This window comes from Mesocricetus auratus, unplaced genomic scaffold, assembly GCF_017639785.1.
Source record: "Mesocricetus auratus isolate SY011 unplaced genomic scaffold, BCM_Maur_2.0 Super-Scaffold_15014, whole genome shotgun sequence".
Classification (NCBI taxonomy): Eukaryota; Metazoa; Chordata; class Mammalia; order Rodentia; family Cricetidae; genus Mesocricetus; species Mesocricetus auratus.
This window is the reverse complement of record NW_024429186.1, coordinates 82290952-82307653: the sequence shown is the minus strand read 5'-3', so window position 1 is coordinate 82307653 and position 16702 is coordinate 82290952. Positions and strand designations below refer to the sequence as shown.

General features: G+C 47.4%; 1 protein-coding gene across 1 annotated transcript in view; it reads right to left on the bottom strand.

Annotated features, from left to right (window-relative positions):
- Positions 1–16111, bottom strand: part of Lamb1 (laminin subunit beta 1) — a 65672-nt gene extending 49561 nt beyond the window's left edge. Inside the window, exons 1-6 of the mRNA XM_005076229.4 lie at positions 15761–16111; positions 14503–14678; positions 11921–12056; positions 9003–9076; positions 3509–3697; positions 3361–3424 (exon numbers count right to left, since the gene is read on the bottom strand). Of these exons, the coding sequence (XP_005076286.1) occupies positions 3361–3424; positions 3509–3697; positions 9003–9076; positions 11921–12056; positions 14503–14678; positions 15761–15941 (820 nt within the window). The 5' untranslated portion in view covers positions 15942–16111. The remainder of the gene's footprint in view (positions 1–3360; positions 3425–3508; positions 3698–9002; positions 9077–11920; positions 12057–14502; positions 14679–15760) is intronic.
- Positions 16112–16702: the final 591 nt, after the last annotated feature.

Below are 16702 nucleotides of genomic sequence, written 5' to 3'. Positions count from 1 at the left end.
GGTAGCTCTGCCTCCCACAACCACTGTGTCAGTCAGAATTCCTTTCCGGTGGAGATGGGTTTCTCCTGGATGCCAACTTTAACTATAACAGGAACAGATATGTGTTTGTTTTTGAATAAGAAAACACTATCTGAAATTTCCTGCCACTTAAATCCAAGTTACAAGAACAGCTTTAACACTAGAGAATACTACCTTTTTTAGGGGAAAAATGTCTCAACCAAGCCTTTCTTGAAGTAGTTTTTCAAAAGTTTATATATGTGGATTTTATTTCTAGCATCCTGACTCTCCTCCCTCGTCCCCCCGAACTCCCTCACAAATTCATGACCTCTTTCAATCAAGCTGTAAGCAACACTGTAGTCTACATTTTAAAAAAAGTTTTCACACTTATTAGTGCAGTCTAGTGACAACGAGGACAAAGGGGCTTAGTTTAGGTTGCCAGGCAAATTGTTTTTCCTACACCAATGTTTCTTACAAATCAATGTCTTCTTTTATCTCCCTTTTCCTCCCTGGGTCTGCAGTCCTCAACTCACGCCAGAAGCTGGGCTGTCAGTCATTCTATATAACTGGATAGACCAAGGGTCAGTCAGCGTGCTACTCAAGCGTTTTTCCTTAGTGGCCACACTGCTCCTACTGAAGTGGACCCCGCAAGATCTGGTCAGTCCACTGCCTCTGGTAGTTTTGGAGACCAAATGCAGTTTTAGATAGTTCTAACACATGCATAGTCCACAATGAAGACCGAAATGGCTGGGGATGGAAAGGGAAATTCTGAGCATTAAACTTGGGCTCTTTGTAAAAATCAAATACAGAACAGAGAACGCACAATCTTTCCCTGAATGGCTGCGTGAATGGTAACAGAATGCTCACGCACACAGTGAGCACTATTGACAAGAGGCCAAAACACAAACACAAGGGTAGCTGGGATATTTAGAAGCCCTTGAAGTTCACAGAGGGCAAACAGCCCCCACTCTCTCCTGCCAGAGGAGCAACAACAGAGCCTCAGGCGGTCTGCTTTCCTCAGAGGCACCCCTTTGAAGTGAGTCTTCAAGGTCTAAATGACAGAAAGAAGTTCTGTTCCCTTGATTACTAAGTAAATCAGAGGTACAAGCAATTAGCATGGGGACTTCCTAGAAATAGGGCCAGGAGCTACTGAACAACAAAAGGCAAGAGAACAGAGTCACGAATTTAATGCTTTCTTCAAGCCTCACACACCTCAGCTGCAGAGCAGAAGTAAGTCTTTTCAGGGACTCCGGGGCTGTTTGTCACGACCAGGTTCAGGCCTACATCAACAGTCTCATGGCTTGCTCAGAGACTGCATGGACATGCCTTAAATACTTGGGTTTTTTGTTGTTGTTGTTGTTTATTTGGTTTTTGAAGACAGGGTTTCTTTGTGTAACAGCCCTGTCTGTCCTGGAACTCACTCTGTAAATCAGGCTGGCCTTCAACTCACAAAGAGATCCGCCTGCCTCTGCCTCTGCCTCCCAAGTACCGGGATTAAAGGCGTGCGCCACCACCCAGCTAACTACTTGTTTTACAACAGAATGAATGAGTACAGGCCTGAGACAGTCTGGGACATATGTCAAACTAGCTTAAGGTGGAAAGCAGACTTCTCTGTCACTGTCCCCTGGATATTTTCTGCCCTGTCCTTCCATGTCGCAAGCTTGGAAGTCCCAAGAGAGCTTGGTTAAGCAGGGCTGTGCACAGCTGTCAAAGACGGAGAACTAGCCCTGTCGCTTGACTGACTGCAGCCTCGCAGCCAGGCAGAAAAGTGCAGGCTGCCTCCCTCTTTCACTCTGACATTCCCCACTGACAGGGACCGGCTCTGTGCAGGACGTGAGCTGCTGGCAGTAAAGTTAACACTACCGCCACCCGCAGCTTCCATCAACTGAAAACTCCCTACCTGTCTGGTTCTGGGCTGGCCAGTTACCTACGACCCATTTTCTCTCCAATAGCCCTCTGGTTGGGATTTCTATCTCCACTCAAAGACGGGAAAAGGAAAGTTTTAAGTACTTGACCAGGCCATGTAACTACACTGTGACAGAATGACATGAAAGCCAATGACCTTAATTATTGAACATCCTGCTTCCCAAGATCAATGCTTAGTCCTGCAGAAGCACAGGCAGTTGTTGAGCAGTGGCAAGAGCTCTGATATAAGAACTGTGTCATATGAACTCAAGACCCACCTGCCGTGTCTCGGCCGTATCCCCTTATGCATGATCCAATTCGCACTCAGGCTAGACAATCCTCACCTTGCCCCACACACGGTCAAGACCGGCATGTCTGATATTTCTCAGTATTCTCGCCTCCCACTCTGTGTGGATAAGACCCCCCTTGCCAAGAACTTTAGCAGAGCACAGGCCACATAACCAGAGATACTTCTCAGTGCCTTTTGTGCTCTAGCTACAAGACTAATTATAGCAATGAACAGACGTGATACGCACAACCCCCATGTCTTATCTTCATTCTTGACCTCTAGAGTGAGGTCACAGTGATAGTGTGCTAACTCTGCTAGTGTGGATAATTCTAGGAAGGGAGATAGTCATACAGCTACAGTTACCAGATTTAGCAAATAAAGTATGCTCGGTTAAATTCAAATTGATGATAAACACTCATTTTTAGTATAACTAGGTCCCCAAAAGCAAATGATACAACACTATATTAACCATTAATGTTGGATGGGACACATTTGTACCAAGCTCAAATATTACATGTGATCTTAAAAAAGAAGATGTATTTATCTGTCACTTAAATTTAACTGGGTATCTTCTTGCATTTTATACAGTGAGACTAACTGTGGCAACTGAGCTGTACTTCTCTGAGAACCCCTCCCGTGCTGGAGAGATAGATGGCTCAGTGGTGGCAAGCACTGGCGACTCTTCCAAGGGACTTGGGTTTGATTTCCAGCACACACGGTTGGCTCACAACTGTCTGTGGCTCCACTTCCAGGGGATCTGACCCCCTCTTCTGGCCTAGAGCACCAGGGTTGAACATGGTGCACATACATGTAGGCAAAACACCCATACACATAAAATTAAAACTGGAAAATCCCTCTTCCTAGTTTCACACAAGCAAAAGAAACATCTGTTTTATTTGAGCAACTGTATTTGGGGGAGGCTTTACTACTGTACTCTAGTATACTGAGCAATGAAAAATAAAGGTGGCGTGGCCAGTATGATAGTTCTGCTGACATGGTCAAATGTGTTCCTATCAGTGAAGACTGGAAACTTGGAGAGCTTCTGAAGACTGTAAAGGAGGAGGAAATGTAGGTGGGTTAGGACTGAAAATCAAGAGTCTGGTACCAAGGCTCTGGACAGGATGACACTTGTCTCATGAGAACTGTTTCCCACCCCAGCATTTACTTACTCTGTATCCTTGGGCTATAAGGATCTTCTATTTTGAAAGCAGGATCTAAAGCACGAAATATCACCTAAAAATAGGTAAGAGGATTAGTATTTCTGCAATGAGCAAAAACAGACTAGCAAGCAGAATTAAAGCAAAGGAGCATACAAACCTCTCCTTCTGTTGAGGGCTCAATATCAGAGTACCGAGAGTCACAGATGATGTCATCCACTTTCTTCATGGGGCCAGTTGAAATGCCGGGGAATGAGCTCTCACAGTCATAGGCAAAGTATCTGTACACACCCCAGGTCTTCCCAAAGTCAGAAGAGCGCTCTATCAGCATGGCAGCTGGACGGAATGTCTGAAAGCAGGAGACAAGTTTCACGTGACGCTTTTGATTGCTAAGCTGTCCTTTTAAAAAATGCCACTTAGTAGTATGCCACGAGCCCGACTGCGTGTGGTTGGAGTATTAGACTCGGTGCCTACTGTACACTGTGTGCAGTTCTGTGGAGACTGTTCTTGCAAGGAAACACAGGTGGATCAACCAGCTGCTTCTCTTTGAAACCGATTATAAACGGGCCTTTGTAGCTAACACGTTTTGGTGTATTCAGTCACTGTTCCCATGACAGAACTGAATTTGAATGCTTGCCCGTTCGCTTCTTCATGTAATCATTCAATAGACGTATTGAGTGCCATCCATATGCTACACAGTCTAATAAGGAATATATGTGAGCAGAGAAATCACAGTGCAATATGTCAAACAGCACAGTGCAGTCACATGAGATGTGAGAGAATAGCAGGGTTATTCACAGCAGCTGGAGTGGCAGCAACCCAAGTGCCTATAAACTGCAAAGGAGGAACAAACGTGATAATACAGCAGAGTATAATTCAGCTGCAAAAACAGGGGGACGCCATACTTGCTGTTACACACGTGGTCCCGAAGGCACTGCACTAAGTGAAAAATGCCATGCAAAATTCCAAACATTGTAACTCCATTTGCGTGGAACACTTAGGACAGTAGATGGAGACAGGAAGAGGTCACGGGAAGGGGTGTGACACAGTGAGAAACTCGTGCTCGGCGACTAGCAAGTCTCTATCTGGGGGTGGCGAAGTCCTGGAAACTGATAGCAGTAATATAGATGCATGATATCCTGAGTATGTCTAGCATCACTGAGTTATGCTCATAAAAAGGGGGATTTTTTACACATACTTTACCACAAACGCATTTTTAAAGAAAAGAAAAAAATTAGAGAATATTTCACAGAGAAGATGACATCCAAGGGGATCTTGAGGGCTAGATCACTTCAATAAATGAAGAGATTATACTTAGAAAAATAACTCTGATAGCACTGTCATTAAACATGGAAGATGACAAGAAGCAGGCCGTTATAACATGAACAGAGAGATACGGAACTTTGTACAGTTAGTGAGAGTGCAAAGTGCTGAATTACACGTGGTCAATTAGATTGTTGTGGAAACGCAGACAGGAGAGGAACACGAGGCCCCAGAGCAAGGTGGCTGTGTTGAAAACGCTTCTTTGGGGCCAGGGACACATGGGCGGGGCGCTGAGCTTTGCAACATGGATTTGGAAGTCACTGCACTCACACCATGAGCATGTTGTGTGCACGGGCAGAGGCCTCACACGGTGAGCATGCTGTGTGCACGGGCAGAGGCCTCACACCGTGAGCATGCAGAATGCGCAGGCAGATGCTCACACCCATGAGCATGTTGTGTGCACGGGCAGAGGCCTCACACCGTGAGCATGCTGTGTGCACGGGCAGAGACCTCATAACATGAGCATGCTGTGTGCATTTTAGGCTGCGGAAGTCATATTACCATGGGGGATGGCAGGGATCAAAGGAAAATTCAGTCAACTTAGGAGACAGAACTTAAATAAAGATGAATTTCTGAACTAAAATCATCACTTGGGAAAAAAAGTAAAGTTAAATAAGTAAAATAACATCATCACCTGACAGAATCCTTTGCATACACAGTGCTGATCTTGGAAATTAGCAAAAATTCACTAACGTATCTTCCACTTTCCTTAGTAATTTCCACGTACCCAGGTATAGAAAACACTTTATCAAACTGGAGAGGATTGCAGACCTGGTAGGACAGGCATAGCCGATCCCATGAGGCCAGGCTGGGAAGGCGTGAGCAGGCTGGGGAGGGGCACTCAGGGTCTAATGTCTCAGTGTCAAAAGGCAGCAGAGAAGGGACACACAGCAGCCAGCCCTGGCTCTGCTTCCTTCTCTCTTACTTCGGGAACTTCTAAATCCCAAGGGCCACTGACCAGTCATCCAGCTTCCTGTGGCGTTACGACGCTGCGGGAACTGCAACAGCACACTTCACCTACAGGACGGAAGCCTCCCCCCACTCTGCTTAGTCACCAAGCTCCTCCAGCCCTAATTGCTACACAGGGGCTGCTGAATGCACAATAAACAGAGGGATTGGAAACATCTGTCTGTAACAGAAACAATGGGCGAGCGCGCGCACGCACACACACACACACACACACACACACACACACACAAACACCAATGAGTTTTCCTAGTCTATGAAAACCCAATCCAGCTAGCAACCAGCCATACCCCAGCCGGCCTGAGTGAGAATAAACGAAGTTCCTCGTCTTTGCCCTGCTCCCACCTACAGGGCTTTAAGGCCCCATCTTCCCTGGGACTTGGACTTGTAAAGCTATTTTGGACACAACCCTTTCTCTGCTTCAAGGCCAACCTTCGATTCTGAAGCATCCAAGTGCGGTTCTTAGAAAGCAGGGGCCCCTCCTCTCCAGTCGTTCTTAAAGCAGAAAGGGCAAAGGGTGGCAGAGGGCGGAAGCCAGGGAATTAGAAGTGTCCAAGAGCAGGTGAGCTTCTGGAATTTAAAATGATCTATAATTCAACATTAAAAAAAAAGGACAGGGTCTGGTTATGTAGCCTAGGCTAGCCTGGAACTTTCTATATAGATCAGGATGGACTTGAATCCACAGAGACCCAGCTGCTGGCGCACTGGGCTTGTGCCACCATGCCTGGTTTCCTTGGTGAGCTTTTTCTGTGACCTCTGGGTCAGCGGCTCCCTACTTCCTATAAAGCTTACATTCCTCAGCAGCCAAGGGCCTTCTGACTTAGATCCGCCTTCCCACAGTCCCATCATCACTCTGAGCCTGAAGCATGTGGCTGTAAGAACCTAATGAGTAAGCCCTGCCCAATGATCACACCAAAGGTGCACTGCTCTCAGACTCACCCATGAAGAGTGGTTTCCCTCTATCTCTTCCCTGGGAAATCTGTCTCATCCCTGAGGTTTTCTCCTTATGCCAAGCTGTTGCGTAATCATTTTCTCCAAGATTAAAATATTCTATCCTGCAGGAAGCTCGTTAAGCAGGAAGGTAAACAACTCAAGATAGCTTCAGGAAGTCCCCAAAATTGACCAGAGACTCTAGGTCCCAATAAACGCTCCGAGTTCCTCGAGGGAGAAAGCCAAGATGCAAAGAAAACCCTCAGAGTAGACCAGTTACAAGACAAGCAGAGAGTTGTAGACCAGTTACAAGACAAGCGGAGATCCGTAGACCAGTTACAAGACAAGCGGAGATCCGTAGACCAGTTACAAGACAAGCGGAGATCCCCTGAGCTTCCTGGAAGAGGATGAGGCCAACTGAGGTACCTGGAAAGGACACCCTCCAACCTACTGAGCTGCCTGCAGGCTGGGCAGTGTGCTCCAGGTTCCCAGCTTTAGTGAGCTGTCACGATGCTGGAGTCCTTGGTGAGTCATTGTTCCTAAGTAACCCTCACCCACAATCCCGTAACTCCACTAAAACTCACTGGTTCACCAGGCTGGGCTCTGGTGGTGTCTGAGCTTTGGTTTGTCTTGGGTTCCCTATCTGGGGTGAGTAGATGCCCACGTTTTCTCTCCCCAGAAAGTTTTGTCACAACACAAGCTGACATTAATATCACCATCTTCTGTTGAAGTACAGCATTTACAAAGGGTGTCAAGTTCCCAAATACGCCAGGTCAGAAAGACTGCCCTGTTCCCAGAGCACAGGGGCATGCCACACAAGCTTTTGATACAGGCATTTTCCTTCTCACTTACAGTGGGGAAGCCAAAGGTCACACCCCACATGCCAGAAATGGGCAGACACAAATTACCCCAAGTCTGCCCTACCCCAGGGGTTCTGCTGTCTCACGGAAGCGTGGATCCTGAAGCACGACCCTTCTCTCTTACACTGAAGTTGACATCATGTACCCACTGTCTCGCTGCCTCCTCAGCCTAACCTTTAGCGCCTAGGTGCAGAATAGAATTTCATTTCTGGCCGGGCGGTAGTGGCGCACACCTTTAATCCCAGCACTCGGGAGGCAGAGGCAGGCGGATCTCTGTGAGTTCGAGGCTGGGCTGAACCGACAGCTTCGAAAACAATACAGAGAAACAAACAAACAAAAATTTTCATTTCTGCCCCAATGTAGTCCCTGGAATTCATCAGACTTCACACTCAAAGGACTGTGCTGTAAAAGAGCTCAGAGACACACATGTATGTGAAGCAGACGCTTTCTCCAAAGTAAGACAAGACCACGGCATCGATAAAGAGGACCGTGAACATTTTAGAGATTCACATACCGCTCAGATAACATCCTCACGTGATGTGGGGCTGAGCTGGAATTTACCCACTAGGTTGAGTGCGGTCAGTGGAAGGATAAAGCTGGAGTCTCTGGTAAGTTAGCGATAGCCCTTATCCAGCCACTTTCAGTATTAGGTGTCACTTTGAACTTCCCTGCCCCAGCAGTCATCACAGCGGCAGGTTTGGGGGACAGCACGGGCAAGGTGCAGAGACCTGGAGCTGTGGGGACTGATGCTCTCATAGCCGTGCGGGGACCCCACACTGCCCTTGCCCCTTGGCTTCTCAGGCTTGAGGACGGCAACGAAGCCAGACTTCGGAGGTTCCTTGCCATTGAGGTGAACTGATCCCCAGCCCCTTTTCCTCAGCTGAGAGAATGTCAACAAGGCCCCCAACTCCAACTGAAAACTATTCAAAAGTGATTTTAATCTGGGGAGCAGTAAGTAAATTATGAGTTTTGTGAGTGCCAACACGTACTTTAAGCCGTGTGAAGTCTGTCATTTCCAGGCAGCTGCCCGAGAAACAAAGGCACTTTGTACAGAGACACTCCTTAGTCCTAGAGTCATTTTACATCTTGAAAAGAAACATGGAGAGAGAGAAAAACCTGCATTTAAGAAAGCATGCATGTTTCTTTAGGAACTGAGAAACTTCCCACAATTTTTGCAAAATCTTGAAACTTAAGATAGCACACTTCCTTTTGAGTTACCAAATTCAGGATTTAAAATATAAACATGAAGGATTAGAGATATACTTTGCAGATGTTTTGTTGTAATTTGGGAAGGAGTCAAATACTGTCTTTCTCTATGGGAGAAATAAAGAGACCTCTAATTAAAAGTTTATAGATGAATTACCCTGGGATAGAGATTCTACTTATTAACATGAAAATACTACATGGGAAGGGCAGATATCCATGCCCGTTTGAAAGCTCCTCAACCACCATATGACAACAGTAACATTTAAGTTCTCATTTATGCCAGCTCACAATAAACACTGTTTTTTCTGAATGTGGAGATCACAGCGCTCTTGAGCCTGCATGTAGGAAAGGGAGGGAGGGATTCCTTACCTTGAAAGTCATTATGAGATGAGTGAAATGGAATTCTGCTTCCAAATCCAGTTGGATAGTTACATTCTCCACGCCTATAGATTTTTAAAACAATAAAGGAGATGGTGAGATCCGTGGGGAACATCTGTGAACAGCTGACTCTCTTCCTAAATGGCCTTAAGCTCCTCATTCAAATTGCCCTCTTCCGTCTTAAAGCTGGACTTGAAGCTATTGATGGGGGTCCTCTGCACTTATTTAGAGGTGAAGTACAAGTCAGAATGATTCTTTAGTTTTCCATATATCACTCCAGAGCTCAGTTTACTGGATTTGCTCACTGCTACAAGACATCTGAGAAAGCCTCTCAGAAGGCCTGTTTGCTTTGTAAGCCATAACCACTGCCCCAACCCTCTTGGGGGGGGGCACAGCAGGGGGTCGGTTTGCAGAGCCACAGCAGAAACACAAATACTCCCTTTTTCCCTGAGCAACAGGAAAGAAAGCAGGTGTTAGCACATGCTAACTCGAAGAAACTCATCCTTGATGGGAGCGACCTTCCTCTACACTTCTACATCCAGAAAACAATTTTATTTTCCAAGGAGGCAAAGAACCAGTCAGATAAATAAACCTGTCCCAGAACAAATGAAAACGTCTTCCCTTTCGGGGGAAAGCCTGAACAAACAAGCCTTTGCATGTACATGGTGCCCCGAGGGTGAGAGACCCACTTGAACATACTAAAAAAGCCAGTGGAATTCCAGGATAAGAAGCAAGGCCCTCAGGGCCTCTAAGGCGCCTCCTGGGTTAAGAGGACTGTTCGGTTGTCCCTGTAAGAAGATGCCTTTAGGGTCCATCCTCCCAACAAAGAAGTCTTGAATGCAGGAAGACAGGAATGTGTCAGAGTGAATCATGTTCAGCTGGTATATTTTCAGGAAGTCAGTAGGACCTTTTGAAATAAGCTCGCCTGCTGGAAAATGGCCAAGTCGGCCGAGGGGGACAAGTGGTCACTGGAACGGATGTGAGTTAGTTGGAATGCTAAAGAAAAACACCATAATCACAGCCATGAGCCTTATCTGAATTACTAAAAAGAACCATCTTACAAAGCTACTCTAAGCGTTTCTTTTTGAGTGAAGTATCAGCCAAGCAACCACACATTTCTGCTCTTCTAGGCTTTTGAAATAATGTAAAGCACAAAGCAAGGCCAGCACCACCCCTGTAACAAAGAGACTCTCAGCAATGTGTGTCCCCAAAAGCACATTCCATTATATTCACAGCCTGATGCAGCAGGGCCCTGTACCCTCTTTCCTCTTCCCATGGGAAGGAAAAAGATCTTCAGAGAACAGAATATGATTATTGTACAGTGCATCCCTGTGACGAGTGAGAAGTCACTGTCATCCCAGGCCAGTCCCTAAACCAGAGCATTTAGACTCAACCTCACCCTCTAGCCACCCCGCGCCTGCAGAATACACAGCAAGGAGATAAAGTTACAATCCAGAGAGTCTTCAATTGTGAACTAGCAGCCAACAGATGTGACAAGGTACAGGGACAATCAGTGACTTTCTGGACACTGAGCACCATCTGTCTAATCTCATCTACCCTCTGTGACAGAGCTCAGGCCCCACTGTTTGCAAAATCTTTCTGGCATTTGGGATCTTTTGTTCCCCTCAAAGCTATTGAAACGAATGAACTCCTGACATCATTAAGAAAAACCTTTAACATTTACTATTTCTTAACTAAAATGGGGCCATCCTTCTCCCAAAATGCAGGAAGCTTTGTATTCCCACTTCACTGCAGGGTCGGTGCAGAAGGGGGGTGGTCAGGGAGAGCTCCCAGACTCTGCATCAAAAGGCCTGCGCTGTTCCTGCACTCCTCTGGGACTCAGATTGGAGAATCTTTCTTCTCTCTGGACTACCAACCAGTGTATTCCCCTGTAAAAACAGCCCATTCTAAAAAGCTAATCTCCATGCTTTCTGAGGAGCACCTCTCTCTCAAGCAAGTTTGTAACCAGTCACATTCTCAAGACTGACCAAGAAACAAGCAACCATCCCTAGAAACCAAGACTTCTAGAAAGCCTGTAATCCATAGCCAGTTACTCAAAGTCGTACAGGAATTCCTCGTAACAGAGGGGTAACCGGGAGGTGGTTACAGGCACCCAAGAACTCCTGAGACACAGGATCTGTAGTCAAGAGATCTAGTTGTTTCCAGGTTGTTTAAGACTAAGTTTAGGTTCACTTCTGTAAGGGCTTCTTCCATAATTAAAAAAACTATTTAATGAATGCAAGCACGCATGGCAGCGTATACCTGCAATCCCAGTAATCTGAAGACTGAGGCAGGGGGTTTCAAGTTTGAAGCAAGCCTGTGCTTCATATAAAGCAGCAGGTTGTTCAAAACTGAGTCTAAGATCTAACATTACATGGTTAACTAACCAACACGCCAACTCTTCCTGGACTCCCTAAATTTCACATGGCTTTGGTTTTATACCAACATCGACTCATTAAGCCGAATGACAAAGAGAGACTGAATTCCCATCACTGCTAACAAAGAAGCATGTTGACAAACTGTACGATCCCACCACAGTGCTTATTTTGTTTGTTTCATGAATCTCTTGTAGCTGGAAGGTGGGGCGGGGGGGGGGGGGGGGCTGGTAACAAAAACTGCTGCTGTGTTCTGTAGAAGGGCTTTGCATGCAGTTTTCCCGTGCTCTCTCCTGACTCCCTCAAGATGCACCCATCCCCGAAGCCCCTCGGGGACGCCTACTAACACCAAACGCTGCTTCCTGACAGGACGGGGGTCACATTTGATGGAGCAAGTTGAGTGCTCCAGATAGCATTCTAGAGCCAGGGGCTTTGATCACAGGCTGAAGAGGGCAATCAGTACAAACACCGCGTGAACTTCTTCCCAGTTAACAGTCATTCTCCGTGGGATTTGCTGCCACATCAATCACGTACCGTTTTCTGATTGCCACCAAATCTTAAGGCGATTTGGAGCAAATGTAGTGACCACATTTTCAATGAGATGGCTGTCAGGATTGAAGGCCTCATGATAAGGGTCTTGGGAATCACATATGAAGCATTTCTTGTCCTCCTAAAAACACAACAGTTTCATGAGTCTATGAAATAATTCCATCTTAGAAAAACCATTAAGTCCATAATACAAAAAACAAGTGACCGCCTTCAAGAAGGGTGAATATGTAAAAATTATGCAATGTTTGTCATATTTTTCACTTTTAAACTTATTGAAATGTCTAAAATGCACTGGAAAATTATCTCCTCCTTTCTTGCAAACTTAAGATAGAGAATAAAATAAGGCATTGTTTCCAAAATAGGGAGAGCGTTGTTTCCATAAGCTACTAATTTAATCAAATTTAAATTTCTAGGCTTAACTCTTAATCTTGGTAAATAGCTTACTAAGAAGTAAAATGCAGAAGAGGTATTAGAGAGTCTCTGCTGACATGATGCAAACCAAAAATTGGGGGCAAAGAAACAACAACAAAAAACCCCAAATACCAATTCAGATGGCCTGATTTTCTAGGGCTTACATGAAGCAGAGACCACATGAGACAAAGTATAGAGTCCTTGGGAGTCAGAGGGTCATATTCTTAGTTTCTATTTTGTTCAAGGTTGGGGTGGTGAGCAGGGTAGCCTGAAAACTGCTCAGAGTGGGGGGAGGAAGACCTGTGCTGGGATCACACAACAGGGGCATTTCTGAGGACCCGAATGGACACAAACTAAAATGACAACGGACTTCGGTTTCCATTAAATGGCAGTCACAGCTACCTCGGCATCAGATCTCTACTCTTCACAGTATGCTACAGTGAGCCATTAACAGAACATTTTAGGGATTCCTTTCCCACATGGAGCTTGGCTCTGTGCCTTTATTTTCTGAATGCAGATTATTTTACACCTGAAAATGATGTTAAGCCCAAAATATCTACAGACTAATAAATATCTTATAAACAGAATTTGGTCAAGGGTGATAATATAAAGTTAGTACAGACTGCAATTTTACAATTGTATTTATTTAACTTCTTTTTTAAAAAGACTTATTTATTTATTTATTTATTTATTTATTCATTGTGTCTACCTGCATGTTAGAAGAGGGTGCCAGATTTCATTATGAATGGTTAAGAGCCACCATGTGGTTGCTGGGAATTGAACTCAGGACCTCTGGAAGAGCAGTCAGTGCTCTTAACCTCTGAGCCATCTCTCCAGCCCCTTATTTAACTTCTTGACAAGTGATTTGAAGATGGGGGTGAGGGGTAGCAATCCTGGAACAACCCAGGGTCAGGATGCCTGCTTTCATCTTACACCCACTCATTGCAGAAAGAGAAGACCTTGAGACCCGTGACAAGCACTCCACAGTGTCACAGATAATCAGACAACCCAGGGAGTCTGGCTCTACTTGCTTTTAAGTGCAGTTTTCACTGTGGGCAAGGCTGATTTCAGAATCTGGTGATTCACTGACAAAAACACCCCGACCTCTGAAGCGAATGTTAGCAAGGCAGTTAGGTGAAACCGAAATGCTAATATTAGAAAAGGTAACATTAATTGCCTTCATTAACTTGTAGTCAAGGAAACTAGTACTGGAGAACAATTACCAGAACTTTAAAAAAAAAAAAGTTTAATTATAGCCTCTCTTCTAATCAGGAGGAAGCAGTCTAGACAGCTCTCTATAAACCTGGAAGCGAATGAGCAGAATCCACTTTGGCACATTGGGACTCCATTTTACTACATGTGCGAACAGATCCCAGGTCACTGTCCCAGTGAAGCAGTTACTCACAAGCCTGGGTGGACTGCGAGGGTTCTGTGTGCAATTACTCTGCAAGTCTCCCTGCACGGGAGCACAACACCTTCTTCTCTTACTGTTAGAACCCCATTTATTTTGCAGCCTGTTTTTCTTTATTCCAGGGGTGTGGGAGCTGGGGGAAAGACTGAGCAAAAAGACTCTGCTTCAAGATACTATATGGTGTTCTTTCTTTTATATTAGCTATTATATAAGTACGGCTTCTGAAATCTAAAACCTGAGTCCACGTTTAGAGGCAGGTACAGCCCAGAAATTTCACTTTGGTCCTCCACCATGACGATGCCATGACAACCAGGGCACTTTTCAGTAAGAGTGTCTGATCTGACTGCAGCGCCTCACAAGGCTTCAGTGCTTGGAACATCCCTACACTCAGTGAAAGATGGAAAACCCAACACCACCGATCAGCACACAAAGGCGATGACCGAACCATCTTCAACACACTTTCAAAAGGGCGCAGGACCCTACACCGGGCACAGGGCAGAGGCCGAGCTCCTCTGCAGCCCTGGCTTCCCCTACTGATGATGGCAGGAAATGTTTGGCGGATGCGACTGTGCAAACTCAGCCTGGGGAGACAGGGTGAGCTACCGGCCTAATCCCAGGGCTTCTGCTGCCTGTACTTCCCATGTGAATTGAAGCAGGATGTGAAGTGTCCTGGGCATGCCCCTTGGGTCAGCCAGGAGGAGGAGGATGCAGCCCACAGTGTGTTCACCAGCCAGATCCGCCTTACCTGCAGGTGGCTGACGATACAATAGGGCTCTGGTTTGTGCAGTCCGCATGTCGAGGTCACCGAGAGCTTTTGAGCTCGACCGATAAGAAGGTCGCCAGTGGCAGGGTAGCAGCTGCCTTCTGCACAGCCATAGCTGAACTCTGGTTCCTGAGCACACACTCGGGTACCACACAGGGCTACAGGAGAGAAAAGCGACAACCGACAACGTTAGAGGGAAAGGAAGAAAGCAAGCGACAAGTCAGAGGAACACACACACACACACACCCCAGGAGGGCAGACAGGAAGGATTCAGAAGAAAGGAGAATACAAAGAAAAACACAGAGGGCAAATGAGCGCTGGAGAAGGCAGGACATGCAGAGAAGGGAGAGGAAAGAAAAACAGTCAGCTGAGCACATCACCTAGGAAATCCACCTGACTCTTGTCTACTCTGATCTGCCCCGGCCAAGCAGCCCATCCACTGAAGGTGGACGCTGTGCCCCGGCCACTTGGACGCGCCTGGGCCAGGGCGCAGTAAGGTGGACTCCGCCACGCGCCGCACACCCGCTCGGGAGAACCCGAGTGCACATGGCAGTGCGGACATCCTCGCGCGAGTGGGGTAACTCTGTGGGCGTGGGGACACAAGAATATGCACTCGTGCACGCGCCAGGGTCACCGGCGATCACTCCTGGGTGAGGCACTGCGTCTGCTGTAGAAGCCGATTCCCTGAGCTAAAAGGTGGCTAGTGTGTGTCTCTGCAGTTCGGTAGTGGCTTCAACGCTTCGCCATTCCAGCAAAGCACCCGGCCCAGCTCTTAATGGTGCCACCCCAAGACAAGCAGCGATAGTTAATTAAAGCCACATGGCCCCAAACTGTTTCCAAGACGAAGCCTTTTCTGGGCTCTGACACTTTTGTGCGTAATGGGTTTTTCGAGGATCCTCCGCAGCATGGCCAGCCACGCCAGGGGGTCTGTCGGTGGTGGGGAAATAGCACGAACTGGTAGAGGGTGCAAAGCCCCGGAGCGATGGCCTCGGGGGTCCGCAGGACCGCGAGCTCTGTGCGCAGAACCCGGGGGTACGGGTCCGCGGACCACCGTGTGCGCGTCCTCGACCACCACCGAGGCGAGAGCTGTGGCGATCGGTCCCCAGATGGGTCACTTCCAACCATTCCCTCTCTCCCGACCCACCAAGGTGGCCTTCAAAGCAGGAGCAAACCGGTTTGGGGATTTTCTTCCCGAATGTGCGAGCACACCCCTCCCCCCCAAGCCCTTTGCCTGAGTTACCTAGGACACCGAAGGCGAACACCTGGAGCAGCCCCATGTCCAGTCCCTGTCGCCGAGGGGACGCGGCGGGGGAAGGAGGACGCGGCAGGCAAGCTGCCTGCCTTTTCTTCTTGTCTTCCTTTCTGGAGAGGTAGAGGGGGAGAAAGGCAAATGTTGAGAGAGAGGAGAAGGGCTTTTCCATTTCCTGCAGCTCCCACGGACGCGGAGTGCTGGACCCCGGAAGGGGTCAAGTCTCTTAGATACTTTGTTCTCCTCGGCCGGCCGGAGGGACGAGCGCTCTATCTGTCCCAGGAAGCCCACCGGCCCAAAGAAGGGAATTTCAAAGTTTCGCCTTGGGAGGAACCGAGGGAGGCGCCTCTGCTCATGCGCACACGGAGAGCGGGGGTGGGGTGGGGGGGCGGAGGGGCGGGAGGCAGCAAGGGGTGGGGGCTGAGGTCCGGGTCCCACCTCCCTAGGCGCCTCTTTTGTTTTAAGGCAGCATCTGCGGTCGCAGTGGAACTTTGGTGCTTCCAATTCCCAGCGTGGGCTGGTGGGTTCACTCCCGGGCGCGCTTCCCGAGCGCTCGGAGGGTTCCGGAGGGATGCGTTGGGACTGGTCCTAGAGGTGGGCGTACAGGTCGTCCAGCAAAGCCCCCTCCCCCCCCCCCCGACCTCCCGCGGACTCATACATTTGCTTTTGTAAGAAGTCACGAAGTGTGCCCAAGGCTAAGAACTCCCGCACCTAGCTCTGGGGGAAGGTGGATTAAGTTAAACCATTAGAAAAAAAGGTCAAACTGCTTGCTTCTTAGGAGCTTGAGCTCCCATAATCGTCGTTACCCGACATCTCAGAATGAAAGAGCTAGAGCTTTGCATGCATGCTACATGTGTGGTGTCTTCATATTTCACAGGAAGGGCACCATTAGCTGCACATTCTTTGCGCACGAATTTATTCAGGACACACCTA